Source organism: Gopherus evgoodei, chromosome 8 (genome assembly GCF_007399415.2).
Source record: "Gopherus evgoodei ecotype Sinaloan lineage chromosome 8, rGopEvg1_v1.p, whole genome shotgun sequence".
NCBI lineage: Eukaryota > Metazoa > Chordata > Testudines > Testudinidae > Gopherus > Gopherus evgoodei.
Window position 1 is genome coordinate 67,753,187 of NC_044329.1, and position 25,504 is coordinate 67,778,690.

Sequence of the window (25,504 nt, forward strand, 5' to 3'; positions counted from 1 at the left end):
CCACTAATGCTGCCCAGTATACCGTTAGCCTTCTTGGCAACAAGGGCACGCTGTTGACTCATATCCAGCTTCTCATCCACTGTAATCCGTAGGTCCTTTTCTGCAGAACTGCTGCTTAGCTGTCAGTCCCCAGCCTGTAGCAGTGCATGGGATTCTTCCGTCATAAGTGCAGGACTCAGCCCTTGTCCTTGTTGAACCTGATCTGATTTCTTTTGGCCTAATCCTCCAATTTGTCTAGGTTGCTCTTGACCCTATCCCTACCCTCCAGCATATCTACCTCTCTCCCCATCTTAGTGTCATCCACAAACTCTCTGAGGGTGCAATCTATCCCATTTTCCAGATCACTAATGAAGACGTTGAACAAAACTGGCCCCAGAACTGACCCCTGAGGCACTATGCTTGATACTGGCTGCCAGCTAGACATCAAGCCATTGATCACTACCTGTTGAGTCCAAAGATCTAGCCAGCTTTCTATCCACCCTACAAGCCATTCATCCAGTCCATACTTTTTTAACTTGCTGGCAAGAATACTGTGGGAGACTGTTTCGAAAGCTTTGCTGAAGTCAAGCTGTATCACATCCACTGCTTTCCCCATATCCACAGAGCAAGTTATCTCATCATAGAAGGCAATCAGGTTCGTCAGACATGACTTGTCCTTGGTGAATCCATGTTAACTGTTCTTGATCACCTTCCTCTCCTCCAAGTGCTTCAAAATGGATTCTCCCTTTACATTAAGGTACTCTCCAAATCCTACTATTTTTTGCCACAAATTCATCTCCAAAATCTTACCTGCTGCATCTCTGTCACCACTAAAATTATTCTGTTTTCTGTCTTGACTATTGTACTTCCTCTTCCTCCTCCCCAGCTTCCTCATAACTCATCCACCCCTTTTATCTGCCCTGTGCCCTCTCTCTGACTATGTTCCTTTTAAAGTTCTACTCTGGAGTCCCATATTCTTTGAATTTCACTTCAGACTTCTCCTTAAGCTGGCTCCAGACCTCACTTCTTCCTACTGTCCATTCTACACCATGTGCAGAACCTCAGGCTGCTTTCTCAACTGCTCCTTTCAGGGCGGACTGTGGCATATAGACACTAACCCACACAGGGGGGTGGCATAGGGACACACCAGTCCAGGGGAAACTGAAGAATGATTGTTCTTCATTGCACCAGGGCAGGGGGTTTGTCGTGTGGGGAGCCTGATGCAGCTGAGTGAAGAGTTGGGGATCCTGAGACTAGTATTTTACCCCTCCACTTGTATCCCCTACTATTGCTGCCCTCCTTCTCTCAGTTGGTCCTTTCTGGCTCATATCCAACTTAGGATCAAGGAGGGGGGAGACAAAAAGGCCCCTGAACTATCTGCTCAGTAGTTGCCAATGTGTACCCCAGAGCCAGGGGAGTAACTGGATGAGAATCTAGCTGAGCTATTGACAAGCATAACAGCGTGCTATGGGAATGAGCGTTATGCCATCTCTGCTCTTAAAAGATGGAATTATTGAATATCTTCTACACACAGAACTGGAGATAAATGTACAAGTCAGTGAACTTGTAGCAATGTCTGGTGTCTGCAGCTATTTACAGACTCAGCTATGTTCCTACTGGCTATCTCAAGAGGACCAGAGCAGAGAGAACACGAACGTAACTTATCCATGGCTAGAACTGTTTAAAATAATCTGGAAATACAGACATGTCTGAAAATGAGAAAAATAAAATAAAATAAAATAAAATAAGCAAGGCAAACCCTCCCCCCCAAACATACCTCCGTAAATGTTTTCCAGAAGACACCTTTTCGTCCAACACATACAAACAGGCTAATGTGTATAGACACCCTGCCCCATAAAACTGAAACACAACTAATCAGTTCTACAGAAGTAGGGACATGGGGGTGAATTGGTTGCCATTCAAGGAGGGCAAAGCATTAGTAGCACTTGTTTCTCCTGTTTTTCTGATTAAGACCCCCAATCCTACAAGCAGATCCACACGGGCAGGCTCAGGGGGGCTGTCCAAGTGAATCCAGAGTGTAGGCCTACAGGCAAGTGGCAGCTGTGCCATGCTGTTCTTCTATGAGAAGGCTTCATGCTATTCTCAAGCCCAAGAGTTGCTAACCTCTGACCATGCTCTACATAGAATATTGAGAAAGATATACTGATGCTTAGCAAAGCAATCTCATGAAAAAAGCCCAGCTGAAACGACTTAGAAGCTGAAGCCGGTGGTTAAATAGGTTGGCTGTTTCCAATATTTGTAAAATAAAATAAACAGACCAGTCCTCACTACACAATCACCTACAGCAGGTATTTTTGTTTTCAAATGAAATCTATTTAAGGTGTTTCCAAACATCTAACAAATGGAAAAAAATGTCCAAATGCTGTTGCACTCAAAAAGGTTTAATGATGTAAGAGATTAAGGCCTTTTTTCCCCTGCTTAAAAAAAAAATATCCATGAAGGCTGAAAAGTTCAAACTAGTCTATGAAGTTTCAGACCAGTGCAATTTAAAAAGGTTGAGTTACAGCATATTATACCAAACGTAGCACATTATGAATTCCATATTCCCTCAGCAAGAGTGGCATATTTAATGAGTAAGCCAAGTCATTCAGCTCTGTTTCCATTTTATGTTTTCCCCAAGATTGTATTAGGCTAAAATGGACATTTCAACTGGAAAGAGGAAAAATAGCAGAATAATGAATTTGTAGGCAATAAAGCAATAACTAAGAAGTTACTAGGACTTTACAAAATTTGTATTCTGTGTGAAAGATATCATGTGTACATTATCTCAGTGTCAGCAAATGCTTATTATAATGCAGTTTTAAACAGGGTTTCAACTTTCCATGTGCATCAGCCCTGTCCTGTATTTTGTCTTTTGTAATACATGACTTTTTCCTGCTAAGATAGCAATACAAGATTTGCAAGGGCAAATTTGATTGCTGGTTGGATTAAGACCAGTATCCAGCAGAAGTTGTTTTTTTTTTTACATTTTAGAAGTAAGAGAAAAAAAATCCTTTAATTCACCTCACCAGCTCTGTAGTGTTCATAGCAGTAACATTTCCCTCCTGACCCCTGTGGCAACTGATTTACACCCTGAATCAGGAGATTTAATTACCATTATTTGAGGATGGTCAATTTCATTTCCTTGCAGTCTCTCACTCATAAAAGTGCATTTCCTCCTTCCAGCAAAAAGTAATTATCTCTTTGCAATTATCAGCACAGATGTGGCAAAATTTGAATTTTCATGATTATTCAATAAGATTTGGAGCACTGAAGAATATATACCCGGTGAGATCATTCAGCTGGCCTCAGGATTAATGAGCCTCTTGAATAGAAGATGCTGTAGAGAGTGAAGGAGTTTTTCTGACAGACTGTTCCAATACAACTGTTAAGATGGGTGGAGAAAGGATAATTACAGATTCCTCCCTGTCCACCCCCCAGAATACATATTTTTAAAGGGCACATTATCATTTAAGTTGCTGCAAGGTTTACTCTTAATTTGCATTAGAGTTAGCTTCATTTACACTTTAGACACTGGTAATTATTCAGCTTTGTGAGAGAGATGAACCCAAACTAAAATGCCATACCTGAACTATTTGTAAGGCTCTGAGCCAAAATCCTCAGATCTGAGCACTCTTGAAGTTTGAACCCCACATCTGAGCCTGCCTGAATTGCAGAGTGCTCAGGTTTGGTTCATGATAGTGTTAGCTTCAAGCTGCAAACTGGAATGCAGATCTGTGGTTTTCTTTCAGGCCCATCTCCTTGTAGCAGTGCTGTACCCTCACATGGTTTAGAAATGTGTAGTTGATAAACTTGAATTTTCTGGGTGTGGATGGCAGAGCTTACTCCATCAGTGGAGCAAGCAGAAATCTAACCAATGCTAAAAGCAGCTGCTCAGGCCTTCAGAAAAGATCCAGTGCTGATTTTAGTTGACTGGTTGATTTTATTTGACTCCCCTTGCAAGCAGCTGAGATCCTGAGGTTCTCAAAGTGTGAAACTTTTTACTTGTACATTGAGTCCATTTGTTAAAGAAATAATCCAGTGACAGTAACAAACTCCCAAGTGCCATTGTACCAGAGTGACTTTTCAGTACAGAAATGCACTTTAATCCTTGTAAAGTACCCAGATACCACAGCATGAGCACCACATAAATGATGATAATATTTTTTAGTCATAACACCAGTGTTTCCATAATTTTGTATAAGATTTCCTGAGTTAGATTTGAAAAAGTCTGAATTACACTGTTCAAAAGCATATGCATTTATTATATGCATGATCACACTACATACATAACTCTTTTCTAGCTGAAGGAGGTGGCTTAGTTATCTAAACAACAGGCTGCAAACATCCAGGTCCCATGGCACTCTGGATTCAAATGCTGGCAGGGTCAACTCAGCCCTTCAATCTGTCAAGGGAGAGCAACTGAGTTTTCTGTATATGGGAGTCTTTGAGACCATAAAAGCCATATGCCCGAGACACAAGGCTCTGACGACCTCTGATGTTAGGCGAGGGCACTCAAAGCCAGTCTGTGTGTCACTAGACGGGGAGCGATGCATATCCCAGGCACTCAAGGAATGTTCTGATTTAGTTTCAAATGGCAGGGCTCCCGTAGAACTATGACCACCTTTTAAAGGTACCCTCATCCGCAAGGAGAGTGACAGTGCACATTTGGATGGGGAGTTATAAGTTATAGCTTGAGAAAGAGTCCAAGTATACATGTCTATTGCGTAAGCAGCATAATGAGTCTTAAGTTAAGCCCTACTGATCTGACTTGGGGAAAATACATTGTCAGGCTACATCAGCAAACACAGTACATATGTGAAACAAGCTAATCCTGGAAAAGAAGTCTTCATTTCTAGAATTGTTTCAAAATTTACAGAAACTTATTTCATGGACCACATAAATATTGTAATATCCTTTTTACTGCGGAAAAAAATGGTTGCAACTAGGATGCAGGCTTACTCTGTTATAATGACAGTATTTACAGGTACAGTAATTGGGGGGGGGGGGGGATTGGTTGTTGTTGTGAAACTGTATCTTGGCTCAGACCTCTCAGTGTTTTCTGGCAATTAGGCTGTACTGAACATGCAGTTTCTGGCCTGAATATCAACTTGTTACTTGCATAATATTTAGAATGCATTAAGAAATTGAGATGGGAGGGGATGGTAAACAGATTTCTAAACAAAGATGCAAACAAATGTTTAATAGAGGTTTAATAGAGGTAGTAGGTTTAATTTTAATTAATGGACACTTAGCAGAATTAAATTTGAATAATTGCTTTTGTCAATCAATTTCCATGGCAATCATTTGCTACTCTTTTTTAAATAAACAGCTTAAATTAAGATTTGAAAAATTTGGTGAGTAAACATACCTTAATAGCACATTAAAAATGCATAGAAATTATCAGTTTTTTCAAGAACAAGATCAAATGGACACATTTCATTTAATTTTTTAAATAAAATGCATCATCTGAGATGGGAAAAAATAACATATGGTATGTGAAGAGAAACATTTTTAAAGTATTCCTGATTTCAAATTGTATTATGAAATAAATTGTGTACAAAAGAAGGCTGGATAATTTTACTTTCAAAAGAATGTACAATGTATTTAGCTGAGCAGATGCTTATAACTACCAAAACAATTAGCACTGAAGCGACAATTACTATTCCTTCTTACCCTCTCGCACTGCTAATTTTTGTTCTGTCTCACGGCCTACCTATATGCAAACTATTTTTTATATGACAGCTTATACACTAAACTGAAATTGGTGAACCACATAGGCAATTCTATAAATATTGACTATTCCTTTTATCCTGAGAGACAGTGGTCCTTGCTTGCACAGCCAATTGGCAAATAACAAGCAATATCAGCCAGTGCTTGTAAGGAGGTTTAATTATTCTTCAGAATATACAGGGATTTAATCTTTGGCTTTGCAGTGGGGCTTGCATGTATGTTTTGCGTTGATCTTAATACAAACTAGAATATATACGGTTTGTTATTATTTTTGAAATCTCATTTAATACTGCTTAAACAACAGTGATTCACATTTAGACATTGAAATTCTTATGAAATAGTGTTTCCTAAAATTGATCCTGATATGCAGGTTCTTTACATTCCAGGGTTTACTTTCTGTAGGCAAAGCAACACTAGTGTGGTTTCGTTCTTTGTCATACATCACCATTAGTAAATGTTCTACTTAATTTACAAAGTGGAAATGTACATAATTTACAAACAAATGTTCTTCGTTCATGGAATTATTTTCATTATTTTATTTTTGTACTGATGGCACTTAAGGCCTGATCCTCTGCTGCTTTGTACCTTCTGTAGTCATTGACTCCTACACAAAATAAATACAAAGTGGGTTTGATTGCTACTATTCTGACTTCACACCCACTTCCCACAGGTATGAATGACTACGTGAATGACTGAATGAAAAAGAAGTGGAGAATCACCCCTTTTTGGTGACACCTTTATGAATGGCAGGAAGGATATACTAGGAGATAGACTCAATGATATATATGCAGAGCTCTGATAGGTGAAATGGGGATACATAAGTACCTAGACAGACCACATATTGTGCCATCCACTTTGCCAATTCACTCTATGCAAGGTGTAATATGAAGTTCTGATCCATACATTGCTAAATGAATTCTGACGACTCTGAGGGTATACAGCTCTTGGCATACTTAAGCATCCAGCGGATCCTACCACTTCAATAGTGCATACATTTTTAGCCCTGACACAAAAACCTAGTGACACCCAAATGGCTACAACAGCAGTGCACAATTGAGTTGTACATACTTGTGGACACTTCATTCTGTATGTTAAAGGCAGAAAAAGTAGGCTACATCAGGAAGATAATGTATTAAAACATCAGCTGAAGCATAACAGCTCAGTGGAACATCATTTTTCATCTATTCAAATGACTTCTAGTATAGCAAAAAGAAGGACAAGACTACAGCATATAGATTACTGTAAACTGGGTAAGGCAGATACTGTTCTGGTCCTCAGTCAATGAAAGTTTAGAAAGTGAACTTGACTTTAAGAAAGTCAGTCCCAATTATTCATATTTCTGTTAGGTGTCACTACACATTAATGTATGAATAGACATCTCATGATGGAATATATATATATATATATATATATATATATATATATATATATATATATATATATAAAGTAGCTGGGAAACAGAGAGACTACAGCAGTAATAGTCCATTGCCAAAACATAAGAGATAATATTGGCTACATTTGATGATCTGAAGTTTCATCTGGAAACATTACACCATAATTTGAGAATGATAAATGACAAGGGTCATTGCTAAGACAGGGGGCTAGTTATGACAATGATTGAGTAAAGTGGACAGACACTGAATTAGTATGGCTACTATTCCAAGCTCATCAAAATAGTTTAACTCATTCCTATAATTTTTCTTGAGGACATTTGTGTTTTGCTGTAGTAGGTCAATCTCTTTATAGGTTTGCTTGCAAAGACAGGTACAGTATATGATAGCAAGTTATCCTCGATGAAGGAAATAGTGTCTTATCATATGCTGTTAACGACACTACAGAGTTCTTACACAGTTTCTGGAGAGCCAACATAGACCCATCTAAGCCAATTTAATTTCAGTGGGAGATATTTGGGTTCAAACATTATTTTGGTTAATTACTTCATAATGATCATGCTTTGTAATTATATTTTAACCAAAGAGCTCAAGACATTTCCTTTCCTTCTCTGGAATAAAAACTGGGGAGGGAAATGGAATCCCTGTGTTAAAACCCATGTGAGTTTTCAACCAAAAATCCCACTGGTATCTTCTGCAGGCCTCCATGGGAGTGTAAATGGATTTCCCCTTTCCCTTGAATATGTCCTGGTCACTCTTGAAAGGTGTGGTTCCTGGCTGCTCTGCATGAGAAAGGAAACTGGGGGATCTAGGCCCCGTTTATTAAGTTTCAGATCTCTGTGAGATATGTGTTACAAGCATCAGAGTGAACCTGTTGAAGGAAGGGAAAAGTCGCTCCCGAAACATGGTGAAGTGAGCATTGAATATCAGAACTTCAAACATGTATGTTCAAAGAGCCATCTGTTTGCAAGACTAATGGGTCACCCTGGATAAAGCTGAATCTATAAAAGGAGGAATGGGGACATGATTATGGGAAAGCTTTTTTTCTGTTTAAGGTATGTATATGCCCCCCATCACTGTAGTATCTCAGCACTTCACAATTGTTAATGTATTTATTCTCACAACACCCCTGTGAGACTGGGAAGTGCTAGCATTCTGTACCTTACAGATAAGGAACTGAGGCACAGAGAGACTAAGTGGCTTGCCTGGGATCACACAGGATATTTATTGCAGAGCTGGACTTTAACCAGGTTTCCTGCAGCCCAGGGTAGCGCTCTAACCACTGGACCATCCTTCCCCTCAACTGAGTGAATGTAAATGAGAAAGAAGAACCTGCAGTCTCTTATCTATGTATTATTTTATTATTCATATATATTAATGAACAGTTCTTGGCTTTTACCATGTGATTAAAAAAAAGTATTTTTCCAAAAGACTTGCCACTTTCATACTCACTCTGCCATGGAAAGCAATTTGTTTGATCACATCTTCATCTCAATTTCATTACACTGCCATTCAAGACAAATTTGTAGTTTTCTCTTTTCTTCATCAATTATTTACCACTAGGTATAAATACAGAGCTTAGCACAAAGCCCTGACCCTGATTGGCACCACTATACACTACTGCAGTACAAAATAGTAACAGCATCTATTCTAATTGCTGTCAATCACTGGGGACCAACCATCCTTTGATAAACAGATCCCCCCTGTAATTAGAGTTCATTTTATTAAATATCTAAAACAGTTTGGGAAAAACTGGTCTGCACTTATCCAATCCAATCATCTTTTTTTTTTTTTTTTAGGTATTCATTGTGAAGAAGACATCAATGAATGTTACATGAACCCTTGCCAAAACGGTGGCACCTGTGAGAATTTTCCTGGAAATTACACTTGTCATTGCCCATTTGGAGAGAAGGAGGGGATTTCTTATGGTGGCAGGAACTGTACGGAGGTCCTCCTTGGCTGCAATGACCATCAATGCCAAAACAGTGGTCTATGTATCCCTCATTTAAAAAATGGCCACCATGGATCCAGTTGCATCTGCCCACCTGGGTATACTGGAACACACTGTGAAACAATAACCACCTTTTCTTTTGCGGGAAATGGTTTCCTTTGGGTGAACAGTGACATGATTGCTGTACAGGGATCTTTCTATAACATAAACCTGAGGTTTCAGACTGTGCAACCTACAGCTTTTATATTTCACCGAGGGGAGAAAGATACATTTGTAAAGTTGGAATTACTGAATGGCTGCTTACACTTATTCATGCAAGTCAATAATCAGCCACAGGTTCTTTTGCATATTTCACATAATGTCAGTGATGGAGAATGGCATTCCGTGGAGGTAACCTTAGCAAGAGCTGTTACCCTTCATTTACTTGACAGTTCTTGTATGGAATCATGTATCAATAAATCTACTACTGCAATAGATAGTGATCAACTGATGCTTGCATTTCAGAGCACATTTTTGGGTGGTTTGCCAGTGGGAAACATGAGCAGTGACTCTCCACCTAACATCTATAATGTGCATTCTGCACCTTCATTTGTAGGATGTCTTCAGGACATTGAAATAGATTTGAAAATTATTACCCCTGAGAACATATCAAGTGAAACATCTTTAAATGTCAAATCAGGCTGTACTAAACAGGACAAGTGTGAAAACCACCCTTGTCAAAATAGGGGACGCTGCATCAACTTGTGGCTGAGTTATCAATGTGACTGCTACAGGCCCTACACAGGGCCAAACTGTTCAACAGGTAAGATAATGCTTTTGGCATTAGTGTATTAAATGCCAGCTCAAAGCACAATCACAAATAACAGATCTGTTTATATCAATGATGAAACACTATGACCCTTAAGACCTCCCCTGCTTACTGTCAACTGATGAGAAAACACAAGAGGTTAGTAGTAGCGCTTGTTCTTTTTTTTTTTATAGTTCTCTCTATAGGAAACCTAAATTTCAATCAGGCAGAAAAGTCAAGGTAAATTGATGGGTTCTGCTCATCCAATTTATTTTTTTTTTTTTTTACTTTTAGTATGCCATTAAACTTTGGGAAACTCTGGTTTGCTGTAGGTTTGGCACCCAGTGACCTACAGGCTATGTCTACCCTATAAGCTAGGGGTCTGATTCCTCGCTCATGTACATATACTTGCACTAGCTCTCATCCAGCTAAAGTGAATATAAATAGCAGGGTAGCCATGGTAACACTGGTATCAACAGTGGAGGCACAGCTGAGCCAGGTTGACTAAAAACCTCCCTGAAACTGGGCTAGCTAGCTTGATGACAGCTAGAGTGAGTACATCCATGACAGGGGAAATGACACCACTAGCTTGTAATATAGATATAGCCTTAGGAGCTTAAGTCTTATTTTTAAAACTCACTTAGGTGCTTTACCACCAGTCTCAATATCTGTATGTAAAACAATGTTCATGTTTTTAAGGGTAAATGAAGAATGAATAAAACATTGACCAGATGAAAAAAATAGATATTAAAAAAAATTATATCTGACCTTTCACCAGCAGATTAAGCCTGACAGTCAATAGCATCATTTTGCCAACCAACCTAGGGAGAATGAACGCTTGAGGATTGGCTGGTTGAAGTCCAGCCCAGGATAAGAGTTACCAATAGCTGTTACCATCTGAGAGCTGCCTGGTTGCCTGTGTGAAATGAGTCAATTTCCCACTGGACATGCACCCGTATCTCAAAAACCATTTAACGGCATCCTGATGGGCAGAGTCAGCAGAGACACCAAAACCTGAATGGGCCTGGAAGTTGAATTACCCTCGCTTTCCTCCATGTTAGGGTTGCCAGCCCTCCAGGATTGTCCTGGAGTCTCCAGGAATTAAAGATTAATCTTTAATTAAAGATTATGTCATGTGATGAAATCTCCAGGAATTCATCCAATCAGAGTTGGCAATGCTACTCCATGTGTTCCACCAAGTATGAGCTGAGGCAAACTGGAGGGATGATATGAGGTCCCGGCATTGCTGTCTGCTATGCTCTACCTGCTGTGTGGATAAACAGAGTGCGTCATTCTCCAGGGTTGTAAATATAGCACCTTTCAGGAACACTTTGAACTGGACTGTCCCCTCCTTTTTCAGTAAAAGCCTATTGAGCTCAGACTGGGAGTTTTGCCTGAGGAAGGTGTGCAGGATTTGGCCCTCTATTCACACACAAATGCCCCCCATCCCCTGTTACAAATTACTAACTTTCTCCTAACACATGTTAATTTGGGGATCAAGAAAAGACAGTTTATTTTTTAAACCAGGCAGACTGGAAAAAATGAAGAGCATCAGCAGTGCCCTAGCTAGATTCAAAGGGCCAGATCTTCAGCTAGTGAAAGTTGGCATAGCTGCATTGAAGGCAATGTAGCTACACAGATTTATCCCAGCTGATGATCTGGTCCCATGGGGTTATTGGATGTATTTCACCAGAAAGCTGCATCTTGAAATCCCTTTCAAAATGTTTAAATATTATATCATTTCATATGCTGTATTTAATAGTTATCTATAACTTTTTTTTAATGTAAAATGATAAAGCCTGAGAGGTAATTCTAACAGACTGCTTTGAACTCCAGCTATAATTTATCCAAAGGTTTGAAAAGCAACTTTGGAGTATAGGACAACATCTGGTAAATATGTTTGCCTCTTTATATGAAATGAAATGAAAACCATTCAGGGCCAAGAGAGGCTTATTCTTGCATTAGAACTGTTGAGAATGATTAAAAAGTATTTGGTTTGTTTTTTTTTTGCTGACCGCAATATTCCTTGCAAATCATACCACCATGCCACTTTGATACATGGATTTTAGATATATGCCGTACTTAAAACACTATGGCAGTGGGGAGGAGGGGACTTGTGGCTAGGGATAACATAAGAAATGTTGGTGTCCTTTTGAAGAAAAGTTGCTGCCAAGGATTTAATTGACATGAGGCAATATTTTCACTACATATACAAAATAACAAACAGATGTTGACTTATTTTGATCAGCATCCAGATGTAGTGACACAAGAAGTTAATATTGACCAAGGTGATGCTAACTGTCCCATCAAACCCAAGATCAGATTCAATATTTTTTTTGTGGCAAAGTAATAGAAAATTTCAAATACACTATTACCTTTTTCTAAGACTCACCCTTCCTTCTAATGCTGCAAGGCTCCTGTCTTCCAGCTCCTAACTCCATTAGAAATGCTCGCTTTTTTCACATGAAAAATGCTTAGTTCTCAAGGACTGCCTTCTAGAGAGGGTGCATTCAACAAAGCTCTCATGCCTCAAAACACCCATTCCAGCAAAAGGGAAGATTTATTTCTACATGTCATGGTTTTAACAAGCAGATAAAGAAAGAAACGTAGATAATCTCTTTCATAAAATTAAAATATTTCATACATAGTTATTTATGTAATTGTCTATTCAGGAACAAGTCAGGGATTTATTCCCCTTACTAAATAATATTACTGTGGCACATACTAACACCATGGTTGTTAAAGGACTGTTAGGGTTTCCACAATCAATCCCCTATTTTCATTGGTTTTATAACCAAGTCATAAAAAAAGTAGTGCTGCAGGCAGAAACTTGACATATGAGGTCCCAGTCCAGGAGTTTTACTGCACAAAAGAGAACTCTGACTGTTTAGTTACAGGAGTGATTTCTTTGTTTAAACCAGGTTGACACTTTTTATGCATTTGACATACTAAAAGAAATAGCTCTTGAAAAGTGTTTAGGCAGAAAGTCTATAACATAGAGAAAAAGATGTTGAAATTTAAAATGTAAAACGAGTAGAAATACTGTGGTTCAAAAAGCTGATGCATCAGAATAAGTAGTTTTCATTACAATGGTTTGGGAGACATTTTCTGTTTGTAATTAAAAATCTTTGCTTCATTATGGAAAATAGAGACAGAGACACAGAGAGAAAGGAGTTCTGGTTTAATCATCTTAACTGATAAAAACAGAATTTTAAAAAAGTGTCTTGAATTCTAGATCCTTTGCCTACCCCGGTGGCACAGCAGTGTCATGTGTTGTCAGAGACTGATCATATATAGAAATGACAGTTTGGGAGCCATATTCAGTGATGGATATAGGCTGATGCAGATCAGCATAGGTGTAATCTGCCAAGGGAGTAGAGGGCTATCACAGCTCCAGTGTGGATGATGCTGTGTAGAAACTGAATAGAAAACAACAGCATGTGCTAAATCAGCACATACTGTCATCAGCCTCTTTGTTTAGAGACCTAGTCCTGATTTAACGTTGTCCATTTTCCTTGATGGGAATGTTTAGGGAGTGTATGTAGGGGAAACACCTGCCCTCTCTCAGGATAAATCCCTAATGGTACATAGGGGTTCACTTGGAATGGGAAGGTGGACCCTTATGTACCAAAGTTATAGTTCCCTATGCCAGGAGTAGTGCATATGGTCTTGGGGTGAAATCCTACCCCTGCTGAAGTCAATCACAAAACTTCCATTAACTTCAGTGGGGCCAGGATTGTATCCTGGGACTTTAGGGGATGGTAACAGCTAGGTTGAGCTCAAAATACACACTTCTCATGATCAATACAAATAACTGTGCTGCAATCTGCCCTGAGAAACCATTCAGATACACATCCTCACAAGATGTACAGAGGCTGCAAAAGGGAAAGAATGTGGTGTAACAATATACCCTCCAGCACTAAAATAAAGCCTAACCCTGCCCCCATTGTAGCCAATGAGAATTTTGCCATTAAAGCCACTCAGACCAGAATCAAATCCTTATTTTGTCCTTAAACATTTGCAGGTGCTTCTCTTTATCCGTGGTAGATGTTTGACCATTGTGCTGCCTCCATTAGTCAATAAGTCTTAAACTATTTTATTTTCTCTCTCTTTCCCCCCTCATTTCAAGAGTACATGCCAGGCCGATTTGGACGTGAAGATTCCTTGGGGTATGCTGCTTTTTCTGTTGATGGTAGTCAGAACGAAAACATGGCTATATCAATGTTTGTCCGAACACGAAAGTCTTCTGGCTTGTTACTAGCTGTGAGAAACAGTACATCTCTGTATATAAGGATCTGGTTGGAAGATGGGAAACTAGTCATGTTAGCCTCAAATTCCACCAAATTGTTCAGCACATGGACTATGAGTGATGGAAATTTTTACTTAATATCATTAAAAATAGAGCCAAATAAGACTGAATTGTTCCAGTCATCTCAACAGCTAGGCTACATTTCTACCCCAATACTAACAGTCCAAAGTGGGGATATTCTCTATATTGGAGGACTCCCAGACAAACAAGAAACTGATATAAATGGTGGGTATTTTAAAGGCTGTATCCAAGATTTAAGACTGAATAATCAACAGCTGGAATTCTTCCCCACTACCACATCACTGTATTCTGTCATCAACCGAACATTGATCAATGTGACCCAAGGTTGTACTGGTGACAATCTTTGCAAGGTAAGGATGCCATTTCTCAAAGCATGTTTCCATGTTTAGAGCCAGGACTCCTCTTTTGCCCATTAATGTTCCCATGCAATATGTGACAGTAATGACATCTTAATTAAACATATAAACATGCTGGTAAGAGCAGATTTTGCTGAATAGTGCTGAAAATCATGGGCCTCAGCAGCAAAATATATGGGGGTTCTGAAAGGTGAAGCAAGGATAATCATTTACCAAACTTGCTATCCGTACATGGAACCTGTAAGGTTTTATAGCTTTCAATTCAAAGTAAACACAATTCTGTTCTCTGCCAAGCAATCCTGCCTTTTCTTGTGTGGGAATCCACTGCCACTTGCTAACACTTTGTTTGTCTTTACTCCTTCCATTTAGTCCAATCCTTGCCACAATGATGGCATTTGCTATTCTATCTGGGACGACTTCACTTGCACATGCCCCCCAAACACAGCAGGGAAAGCATGCGACGAAGTTAAGTGGTGTGAGCTCAACCCTTGTCCTCATGAAGCTCAGTGCCAGCTGGTACACCAAGGATTTGAATGTAGGTACATTTCTATCATTCCTGTGACCTTTGGGGAACTGAAACAACTTCAGATAATGTTGATTTTCATGAACTTTTCAATTAAATCAAGCATTCCAATTCTCATACGACCCAGATGAATTTTGTTTGTTAATAATGATGATAATAATAATAAAAAATAAAATCTTGCTCACTGCTATTAGAAGTATTATGAATGGAATAATGGGATAGTAAAATTCAAGTTTCAGCCATCACCTGTGCCTGATCACAAATTAATATCCATTTAATCTTGGGCCTCTTTTTTTAAATTACCCTCCCATTTTGAAAGCAATGGAGTGAGGATTCCGATGATATTGCCTGCAGGGGCTTTACTCTTCAGTTAATCAATGCATCTACTTGGCATGTTTATAAAATAGACTAGTTTGTTCCATCAGAGCACCACTGCAGTGAGATAAGAGGATTAATCTTAAGATGTTCTCGCTCCTCTGGAAAGACATGTCAGATGACATACTCCTGCACACTGCTTTATTCCATTTTCTTAAAGTGAAGCATCTTTAAAAGCTATCTTAAGCATCCTAACACCAGCAATGTATTTGAAAGATTGTCATTTCAACTGGTATCTTAATAAAGAGCATGAGAGTTCCAAGAAGCTTGTTTCTTTGAAAATTCATAATCACTACTTATCATAAGAACATTAACCAATGTGTTGGATATCGCTGTTCTGTTTCCCCTCTCTTGAAATCAAGTGGAATTTAAAAAGCATGCTAAGATTTTGTTATTGTGTTTTCCAAAAGGCATCCTTTTTTTCCCAAAAAATACCCCCATGATGCTGTGAAGCAGGATTAATGTACACAAATTGCAATGGTATCAGTTAGAATACCTGACTCCTAGGAACAGAAGAGTTGGTCAGCAAAAGGATTCTAGCATAGATGAAATGGAGCAACCTGCAAATAGATCCACATGATGCGGGTTGTTGTTGAGCCAGGGAAAAAGAGGTCAGTTAGAGTGAGTATTAAAATACATTTATGTTTTAAAATACAGTTATATTTATAACCTAAATCAACATATTACACATTATCTTTGATGATAAAATTCAAATAGGTGATATCTTATCAACTATTTTAGTTGATGATAAGGAGTATAAACATACTGATGGGAAGTAATTGCACTATTTCCTTTCGCTAAAATCAAGGCAATCTACATCTTTAGTAGTCTTTAACTTTGGATCTCAGTGCTCTTATATGTGGCAATGGTAGGGTGTTGCCATAATGGATGTTCATAAACTCCTGGGAGACAGATATGTTACGTGTCTTTATTATCTCTTTGTTTCCATGCAGTTGTATCCCATCTTCTATGTAGACAGACATAATAATATGCCCCTAAACTCACAGACAACAGAACTTAATTGGTTTGTTATTATTGTTTATTATTACTGAGGTGTGTAATGAGGGCTTCCACTCACTGCTAGGGTGGCGCCTCCTTCTGACCACTCTGGGGTTTAGTTCAAGAGGTCAGCGCCCCTCCCAGCATTTGCACACTGTCATTCCCTCTCTCTTTCTGGTCTGCAGCCCCTCTTTTCCTCCAGGAACTGCAGCATCTTCTTTGTGACTTGGACCTTTGGCTAGGTCACTCAGCATTCCGCCCTTCCAGGGTATAGTCCAAGTCTCTGTCACTCCCACTGGGACCCACATAGTCTTCCAGTTCACTGTCCACCAGTGACACTTCCCCAGTGGCTAGTAGGGGAACCCTGGCCTGCCCTCTACATCAGGTTCCAGCCCATGGACCCTACAACATGCAGCCAAGGTCTGTTCAGTCCTCAACTTTGCTGCTTACTCCCTGGGCTGCTTCCTACTCTGGCACTACCCCCCCTCTTTGGGGTTTGCCAGCCTCTCTACTCCCTCCTCCCACTGAGCAATTGTGAGCTACTTGTATCTACAGCCCCCAAACACACCTCCCCTCTGCCAGGGAGTGACTGCAGACTACCTCCCCACAGCCTCCTTCTGCTATCAGCTCTCTGGCTTTATAGGAGTCCTGCCTGTTCCTGCACAGGTGAACTTCCCCTAATTAGGGCTTTCCACTCAGCCATCAGCCTAATAAGCTAACTGGCCCATCTGGCTTCCATTAACTCTTTCAGGGCAAATGCGGGGTTGACACCTAGATGCCCCAATCAGCAACTGGGGTCCAGCTGTGATAGGTGCTATACACACATATAATAATTTCGTATCCTGCCCCAAAAAGCTTGCAATGTAGGTCTATGATGAGACAGAATGTGTAGGTACAATAAGCAGATGTGGGGGGCACAAGGTAAGAGACAGACAAATATGATCAGTGTCACAAACACGAGTAACAGCACACCAGCCACCTAGTCATTGCCAAGTGCTTAATAATGTCCACACAAGAGTGTTTTAAGATTTTGATTTAAAAAACCTTAGTTGGTTCTCTGAGAACTGAAGTAAATTTTGAAAATACATACACTACAAACACTGATATTTCCTAGATGTCATAAATTATGCTGGGGAAACTGTTTCTATTCACTTTCCAATTTTTTGAGGCACAAGAGTTCGTATGCCAAGAGACACAGTGGAACATTCATTGCCTTAGCATTTAGAGTATGCAGTCATAAGGCAACGTGATCATTCACAGCACTTAGTGTCCATATCTCCATTCTGAAACTATTTCAAATAAACTGATTTTCTAGTATTTACTGTAAAGTGAAGGGCAGATTCTGTTCTTGTGAGGTTTCCCATTAATAATCCCTCATTGGTAATCCCAAGGATTATTGCGGACAAAATTTGCCGAGATTGGGAAAGAATGCCTAGTAATCCTAGATATCCTAGTAATCTGCTTTATCTGATCACCAAACCCTAACACCAATACAGATTTGAACTGAAGCATGAATAGGAGACATTTCTTTCTCTCTCCCCTCCCCCGATATAATAGGACATATCCTGAAAAAGCCTGGAATGTACATTTAAAATCTGACTAGTTTTGCCTATTGAAATGGACAAAATGCCAATGAAAAATGTCAAATATATATGTAAAGAGATAAGATTATCAGGCCCTAAAAATGGACATAATTCTGTTCACGAAACTTGACTCACAGCCCTACGCAGTTAGGGCTATATTCCCCTCCAAGTTCCATCAGTGCAGCATCACTGAAGTCAGTGAAAATATGCCAGTGTGTAACTGAGGGAACATCAACATCATGGGCCTGAGTCTTCTTACATTAGTTTTACACTGGTTGTAACTCCACTGACTTTAGGGGAATTATTCCTGATTCATGACAGTGAATCAGGATCAAAAGTTGTTGTTTTATATAATCATAATCATACTAAATTGGTAAATTCCCCTAAAGATACTATTTCACAAGGGAGTGAAATGGAAGTGGAAGGGTATTTTTTCTGCAGTTCTGGAGCTAATGGGTGTTTACAAAGATTGTAAATTGAGGCAAGTACCGTATCATCAACACATGAACTAATTATTAGATATTGTTTGTAATTCCTACCATTGACTAATACACCTATTTACCATCTTGGAAAAAACAGCATGTAAATTAACACCAGACACTATAGTTCTATTCAGCCTGAATTTGACAAACCTTTACAAAGTTATTTCCCTAGCTCAACAGCTGGTGTAAATCATCTTAGCTCCATTGATTTCAGTAGAATTATGCTGATTTTCACCAGATGAGCATTGGACCTTTGTTATTGTTCATTTGTTAAGTGTGGCACAAGACAAAGAAAGAGGGTTTGATTCTGATCTCGCATACGTTTGTTTTACACTAGTGTATCTCTACTGTCTTCCATGGAGTTACTCCTGATTTGCACAGCCATACATGAGATCAGAATCAAGGTCACAGTTCCCAAAGAACGTGCAGCCTAAGAGACAATGAGAGTTTAGACAAAAACACTTAGGATGCCCCAGAGGTTTACAACATTTAGGGCTAGATCCTCAGCTGATGAAAATCAGCATAGCTCACTGACTTCAGTGGAGACTGGGATTGGCATCTGACTCTTATTTTTTAAAATGAGAGGCCAAGAGGTGTAATGTTGACACTGGTTAGAATTTGCATGCTTCATGGAAAGAACTAGAAAGATTTAAATTACAAGAGGCAGGCAGCCTGGCACAGTGGAGTAGGGAAAATGTTGCACAGATATCAATCTAAAATTGGCCTGCTTTCTCAATGGATATTATTATCTTTGCACAGGTGTTGCTAATGCAGTGTTTAGCGGCAGAAGCAGTGCAATATTTTACAGAACCAATGGGAAGATAAGGAGAGACCTCACCAACATCGTATTTGGCTTTCGGACTAGGGATGCTGATGTGATACTGCTGTATGCTGAGAAGGAGCCAGAGTTCATTACCATTAGCATTCAGAATACCAAGCTAGTGTTTCAGCTGCAAAGTGGCAACAGCTTTTATGTGCTGACTCTAGCTAGTTCACAGCCCGTGAATGATGGGAAATGGCACCAAGTGATTCTCTCTATGACAGAACCCTTATCCCAGTCGTCTAGATGGCACATTGATATAGATGATAAAAAAGACACTGCAACTAGTACAGTTGCCACAGGAAGCCTCAACTTCCTAAGAGAAGAAATAGATATTTATGTTGCCGACAAGGCTTTTGACAATCTGGATGGCCTAAGGGGATGCATGAGCACTATAGAAATCAGCGGCATTTATCTCTCATACATTGAAAATTATGATGGTCACACTAAAAAACCTCAAGAAGAACAATTCCTCAAAATATCTGCAAATTCTGTTGTTACTGGCTGTTTGCAATTGGATGCCTGCAGCTCTGATCCCTGTATGCATGATGGGATATGTGAAGATTTATATAGTTACTATCGTTGTACATGTCCCAAGGGATGGACTGGCAGGCAGTGTGAAACCAACATTGACGAATGCTTTTCAAACCCCTGCATTCATGGAAACTGCTTGGATAGAATCGCATCCTACAAGTGCAGTTGTGACCCTGGTTATACTGGAGTAAACTGTGAAGAGGACCTAGACAACTGCCATGGTCACCTGTGTGCAAATGGGGCAACTTGCATAGATGGAGTTAACACTTATTCCTGCCTATGTGCTGGTAACTTCACTGGAAAATTTTGCAGGTATTATAAACAAGCAAGCTTCAGAAGCTAAAGAAACTCCTGCCATCAGAGCTCACCTCTCAGATGTTTTTCAAGTTGTTTAAATTAAATTGAGAAACCCCTACATCAATCCTACATTAATACGTAGGTCACACTTACGCAGTGGGTCCTACAGCAGCATAGCCATGGCACAGTAGCTGTTACATTGTCATGCCAGAGTGTAGACGCTTCCTACAGTGAAGAAAGGTTTTTTCTGTCACTGTAGGTACTCCACCTCCCCGAGTGGTGGTAACTAAGCCAAATCTATACCAGCAGTTACGTAGGCATAGCTACAACACTCAGGAGTGGGAATCGTTCATACCTCTGAGCACCAAAGGGAGGTAAACCTAAATTTAAGTGTAGGCCAACACTTAGATTTTCCCTGCAGAATTATTACCCTACAGACATTCACATTTCAAAGGAATGTAGGGAAATTGTGCAGCTTTTGTATTCTGTTGGATCCCCAATATAAGGAGTACATAGTGTTTTATTCGGGTAAATCCAAATAACACACACTTTGCATTTGTCTTTGGGTAAAATTTTCAAAAGCTTCCCAGTGACTTAGGAACTTAAGTCCCAAAGTCAAAGGAACTTTGGCTCCTAATTCACATAGACACTTTGCAAAATTTCATTTTGTTTGTCTGTTTGCTGAAAAGGCTCTTTTAGTGTCTCTGGAAATTATTTATGGGGCCAAAATAATTGGAAATTGCTTTCCTCACAGAACTTCCACCACGCAGAATTGAAATGTAATGAGGAGACCAGCAATGGCTTTATTTCAGCCCCATACATGGCTTCTTCAGATGACAGAAACTGACTGCAATGGAAGTTTTGCCTGAGTAAGGACTTGCAGGATTAGTCCAATAAACTTGAAGACACATAGAATACAGGGTCCCTTTTGTTCTTAATTGGTACAGACACTGGACCATAAGGAATTATAGTGCATTGTCTTCAATGGAGTTACACTGATTTACACCAGCTGAGGATCTGGCCCTCTAATTCCATTTAAAACTAAGACAAACTTGAAAACAATATATTTTGAGCCCTTACCAAATTTTGTTTTTGCATTTAACGTTCTATGTCCTATAAACAGATTCTTTCAGATAAACTGCTAAAATGTATTGCTACCAAATAACTCCAAGACACTTACCTAAAGGAAGGATTTGTCCATTGTTTGCCTCAGAGTGAATTATTAAATCGGTATTACTGGAGCTTGGGAAAGCCAGTTGAATTTATGTGAAATTAAGTTTTTGAGGTTCACTGTTGCTTGGTATCACACTTCAGTTATTGCTTTCTTTCCTTTGTAGACATCCCCTTTAGTAACTGAATTTCAGTCAGCAGAAAAGATAGTAAATATGCTAGATAGCACTTGTATAGATGCATTCAGGTCTGGAGCGTTGCTCCCTGCAAGAAAACTGTGCAGATGTTAGAAGATGTCTGTCTACATGCATTGCATCCTTCTGCAGATTCACAGCCATGTTCTGCTTTACAGCCAGATTGTGCCACCCTTACTCACACTGAATAGTACCTTACCCCAGGAACCACTGAAGCTGAGAGGCACATTTGTGACGTAAAGTATAGCTTACTGTGAGCCCAATGCTATTAGAATCTGACCCTTATTAAAGCAATTCATCTGTAAAACAGAAAACCTAAACACGTACAACTGAAACAGATTAGCATTTTAATATGGTGTTAAATAAATGAATGAATGAGAGGAAATTAGATTTTACCTGAAACAAACAGATATTAATTGCTGCTGTTGCCTCTTATTCATCTAGGCGCACCAGGCTACCTTTTTCCGTCTGTGGGAATGAGAAGAGAAATCTCACTTGTTACAACTATGGCAACTGTACTGAGCTCAAAGGCGAGTTGAGATGTATGTGCCTGCCAGGCTTTAGTGGAGAACGGTGAGACACTTCAGAACTATATGTGCACTTTCCCTCAACAGGTTATTGTGGGAGTATTGCATTGTCTTCTTAGAACATGAGTCCAGAATGGGCCCTTTTTGGATATCCAGAATTAGTGATTGAAATGGTACCTCACCTGCTGCAGACTTTCTGCAGCAATGAGACACAGCTCTACCTATTTAAAATGAGCTAGAGGTAGAACTGAGCAAAATGTTTCTGATTCATGTTATTTGGGGGGGGGGGGCGACAAAACAGTTTCAGTTCAACTGAAATTATTTTTGAATTCAGGTCAAATTTGCAAAATAGTTCAGCTGGAAATTTAAAATAAAAAGTTTGGAACAATCTAAACATTTTCTTTTGTTATTGTTTAAATGAAACATTCCAATTTTTCATTTTGAAACAATGAACAATGTTTCATTTTGAAATTTGCCTAAATCTAATTTTTTATGAAGTGTTAAAAAACTCAAAAAAGAAACAGTCTTGTGTTGAACAAAAGAGTGTGGTTGAACCAAAACAATTTTTTTCAATATTTTGATTCAGCCAGATAACCAAAAATCAATTATTTGCCCAGCTTAATCCTCTCTTTGCTAAATATGACTTCTAGGGTTTAACAGCATGACGATTTGATTTCTACAAAAGTCAATAGTCAATGGGTCAAATTCATCCCTAGTGTAACTCCAATTACTTCAGTTAGGGATAAATTTGACCCAAGATGCTTTCTTTCTTAAATAACGTTATACAGATTACATCTCCCTCTGCATACAAATATTCCTGCTTCCACATCTGTTTCAAACATGACAAAATAGAACAGTATAGTGATTTTATATCTTTGTGTATAGACACGTAAACAGCACCACCATGTAATATACAAATAGACATTCATAAAACTAACAGTTTGATTTTAGCTGACATCCAATGGAGATACATGAAGTGTACTTTCACAGGGGAAGTGTTATGCACAGAAGACCCACTCATATTGTATCTTGTCAGTTTAGAATCAAATTCTAAAACAATTATACAATCAAAATTGGTTAACTTCTTTTATATATATAAAATACATATAAAATACATATATATAGGGCTGAGACCTGCCCTATAGTATTTTTTATATATATAAAATACTATAGGGCAGGTCTCAGCACGAGGACCCACCAACTTCACTCATAACTAAATTTGTATTGAGTGGTGTACACCTCTGCAACCCATATTTATTGTATAGTATATTACCAATTCTCTATATTGTCCTGTATCCTCAGTCAAGACTAGGGCCCAGTGTTCCAGGTGCTGTACAAACAGAGGAAGACACGGTCCCGACACCTATACCTATAGGTTATCCAAAGTTTTGTTCAGAAGCATTCAGCTGATTGCAAGACAGGAAATACGGTACAAAGAAGGTAGAAAACATAAGACAAATGGTTTTGCTCTCTCTCTCAGTGCAATGAAAATTAAATCAGTGGTATAGAGTGTCCAAAGGTCCAGTGGGCCTGCAACATGTAGCCTTAGCACATTCAGAAAAACTTTCAAGAAAAGGTTTCTCCCTCTCTCTCTTTAACGCCCACTGACTTTGTGGAATCACTGCAGTGAGTCATAAATGATGGATGAAATGAAAAATTCCGACCCGCCCAGTACAGAGTGCACTTGGCAATTGCTGCTGTGCTGTAATATTTAAGTCAGGCATCCAGAAAGGCCCCCTGCCAACCCCAGAAGATTTGGAGAAGAAAAAACATCTCAAGCACTTTTTTTGGTGTGTATTTATCTTGGGGCTTCAGGGTAGGAGGAAAGTGCTTTCTCCTTCTTCCTTCCATCCTCAGGCATTTTGCTAACTAAAGCTTTGGAAATGAGAGCCCTCCCTTACACTCACAGCCACTGGCTGGCAATAACCTCTATTTTATGGTTCCCCAGGTCCTACTACTAAGTAGTGAGCCAATACTGATCATACTGCACAGGAATATACCGCTGCAATGAGACATTCTACACTTCATTCTCTTTTTTAAATCCTAAATTGCCACTATATTTATTCTCTTTTTTCTGGGTTGTCAAAATGTTGTAAGGTAAACTAGCAGTGTCTTTCTCTTTGAAGACCTTCAGTAAACTAAATCAGACAGAACACACACAAGGTTTATTTTACCTGAACAAATTCAAAATATTTCACATAATGGGATATTAAAAACCACACCATCTCCATGATTCATTGGACTGATATTACAGAGATTTTCCTTTAAAAGTATAACCAATACCTAATAAAGGATTTGATCCACAATCTGTGGAAATCAGTGGGTGTCTTTCCACAGAATGCAATGGACTTTGGGTGAGGACCAGAAGAAAGAATTTGATAGTACTTAGAGATGGATAAGTTATTCCTCAGTAGAGCTGGTCAAACCTTTTATTGCAAAGACATTATTCACTGAATTTAGACTGGGATTTTCAACTTGACTAAGGGACCTGCCCTTACCCAAATGCTTATGCAAACAAACTTGTTGGCATGAATGTTTCCAATTGGATATGACTTTGGTTAAACTGAACAGCTTTTAGTAATTCAGACAAAGATCCACACACTTACATTTTCAGGAACAGACCAGGTCTTCTAATCAGATGTTATTAAGGATGGTTGATAGTCCTAATTAAAAATGGGGAAAACATAGTCACACCAAAAAATATTGAAATCATAATTTTAGTTTTAAAAGTTAGTCCTGGCACACTTCTAATTAACAATAAATTGTTTTTTGTGATGGTATTGTAACCATGTTGGTCCCAGGCTATGAGACAAGACGGGTGAGGTAATATCGTTTATTGGACCAACTTCTGTTGGTGATGGAGACAAGCTTTTGAGCTACACAGAGCTCTTCTCCAGGTCTGGGAAACATCACATCCACCATAATCTCTTCCCCACCAAGAGGACAGTCCCTGAAATCCAACCACCAAATAGTGATCAAATCCATAGACAAAGGGGGCACTGTCATAGTCCTCAACTATGATGACTACATTGACAAGACCAACTGACAACTGTCCAACACCACCTATTATAAAGAACTCAAAGACAAGCCCACACCACAGTTTACTGAGAAATTTAAGGATATCATCAAATCCTTCCCCAAACAACTCCAAGAGAAACTCTACAACCTCATCCCCATGAACCCACTCCAGGGACTGTCTACGTCCTTCCTGAGATATACAAACAAAGGAACTCACAGCACTCATCATATCTGGCCACAACACTCTTACTGAAAGAATATCTCGACTCATGGAAGCCATCCTCAAACCATTCACCAGACAAAAGGCCAACTTCCTCTAGGATACAGCCAACTTCCTCCAAAAACTCTGCAACATTAACAACCTCCTGCAGAACACCATTCTTGCCACCATGGATGTCACTTCTCTGTACGTCAACATTCCTCACAATGATGGCATCGCTGCCTACCTCAAATAT

At 39.3% G+C, this 25,504-nt stretch overlaps 1 protein-coding gene across 4 annotated transcripts in view; it reads left to right on the top strand.

Annotated features, from left to right (window-relative positions):
- CRB1 (crumbs cell polarity complex component 1) overlaps positions 1-25,504 on the top strand; it is a 172,149-nt gene that overhangs the window by 105,170 nt on the left and 41,475 nt on the right. For all 4 annotated transcript variants that reach the window (XR_004001542.1, XM_030572005.1, XM_030572006.1 and 1 more), the window contains 5 exons: positions 8,903-9,856; positions 13,971-14,521; positions 14,897-15,062; positions 19,249-20,155; positions 21,949-22,077. Coding sequence is in view for 3 of the 4 variants with exons in the window: in XM_030572005.1 (XP_030427865.1) it covers positions 8,903-9,856; positions 13,971-14,521; positions 14,897-15,062; positions 19,249-20,155; positions 21,949-22,077 (2,707 nt within the window). In the remaining variant the exon portion in view is untranslated. The remainder of the gene's footprint in view (positions 1-8,902; positions 9,857-13,970; positions 14,522-14,896; positions 15,063-19,248; positions 20,156-21,948; positions 22,078-25,504) is intronic.